Source organism: Octopus bimaculoides, chromosome 2 (genome assembly GCF_001194135.2).
Source record: "Octopus bimaculoides isolate UCB-OBI-ISO-001 chromosome 2, ASM119413v2, whole genome shotgun sequence".
Classification (NCBI taxonomy): Eukaryota; Metazoa; Mollusca; class Cephalopoda; order Octopoda; family Octopodidae; genus Octopus; species Octopus bimaculoides.
The window spans coordinates 44,743,654-44,744,717 of NC_068982.1; the positions used below are offsets into that span (position 1 = coordinate 44,743,654).

At 34.8% G+C, this 1,064-nt stretch overlaps 1 protein-coding gene across 1 annotated transcript in view; it reads left to right on the forward strand.

Annotated features, from left to right (window-relative positions):
* Positions 1-603: 603 nt before the first annotated feature.
* Positions 604-1,064, forward strand: part of LOC106879419 (uncharacterized) — a 173,206-nt gene continuing 172,745 nt past the window's right edge. The window contains exon 1 of the mRNA XM_014928978.2: positions 604-815. Within this exon, the coding sequence (XP_014784464.1) occupies positions 761-815 (55 nt within the window). The 5' untranslated portion in view covers positions 604-760. The remainder of the gene's footprint in view (positions 816-1,064) is intronic.

The window sequence follows — 1,064 nt, forward strand, 5'->3', positions numbered from 1 at the left end:
ATATATATATATACTTATGTATGAGCAGTTTATGTTGCATATGCGTACATGTGATCTGTGTGTGTGTGTGTCTGCTTGTGGCTGTGTTGAGGTGTTTGTAGCTGATTGTGTATGTTTATAAAATTGTCTCTTGTGTCAATAGACATTCGTTGTTTGTAAGTGTGTGAGCGTGTGTGTGCGTGAATGTGTGCATGTATGTGTGTGCATTGATGTTTAAATGTCTCAATGCGATAGTGATTTTCCGAAATGGCGATCGAGAAAAACGTAAGGGAACGTTGTGTTGTGAAGAGAAAGAAAATGTGAGTGGCAAAAGAAAGAAAGAAAGAAAGAAAGAAAGAAAGAAAGAAAGAAAGAAAGAAAGAAAGAAATAAAGAAAGAAAGAAAGAAAGAAAGAAAGAGATTGAAAGAAAGAGAGAAAGGAAGAAAGAAATAAAGAAAGAAAGAAAGAAAGAAAGGGAGATTGAAAGAAATAAAGAAAGAAACGAAATGAATAAATAAATAGATAAATAAATAAACGAATGAAACGAATGAATGAAAAGTAAACTAATAAGAGTAGAGGTATGAGCTGGAGGAAAAGTGAGGGACGGAAAATGCTGTAAGTGAAAGAAGACAAAGTAAGAGCGTGCAGAGAGGAGGAGAAGAAAAATGAAGAAAAGAAAGAGAAGCTAGAAGAGTGCAAGAGAGGTGGAGGCGGAGGCAGCAGTAATCCCCCGGATGTTGGACCGTCTGACATTTGCTTATGAACAGCAACTAACTAAAGATGGATGTAAGTCCCCTCTTCTTGCTGTTTCTTGTGCTCAGCCTCATTGAAAGAGGTAAGTGTGATTGGATTTGATTTTTTTTGTTTTACCGATTTCATACAAACAAAAAATTGCGAGGGATTTTTCTTAATTGTTTTTAAAATCTTTCCTTCTTTCTCTCTCTCTCTCTCTCTCTCTCTCTCTCACTTTTGCATCTGTCATTCATACTTCGTATATAATAAATAACTCGATAAATTGACTGATTGATTTTGTTTATTTATGAAGAAAACCAAGTCAGTTGTTTTTGTTCCTTTTGTAAAAGAA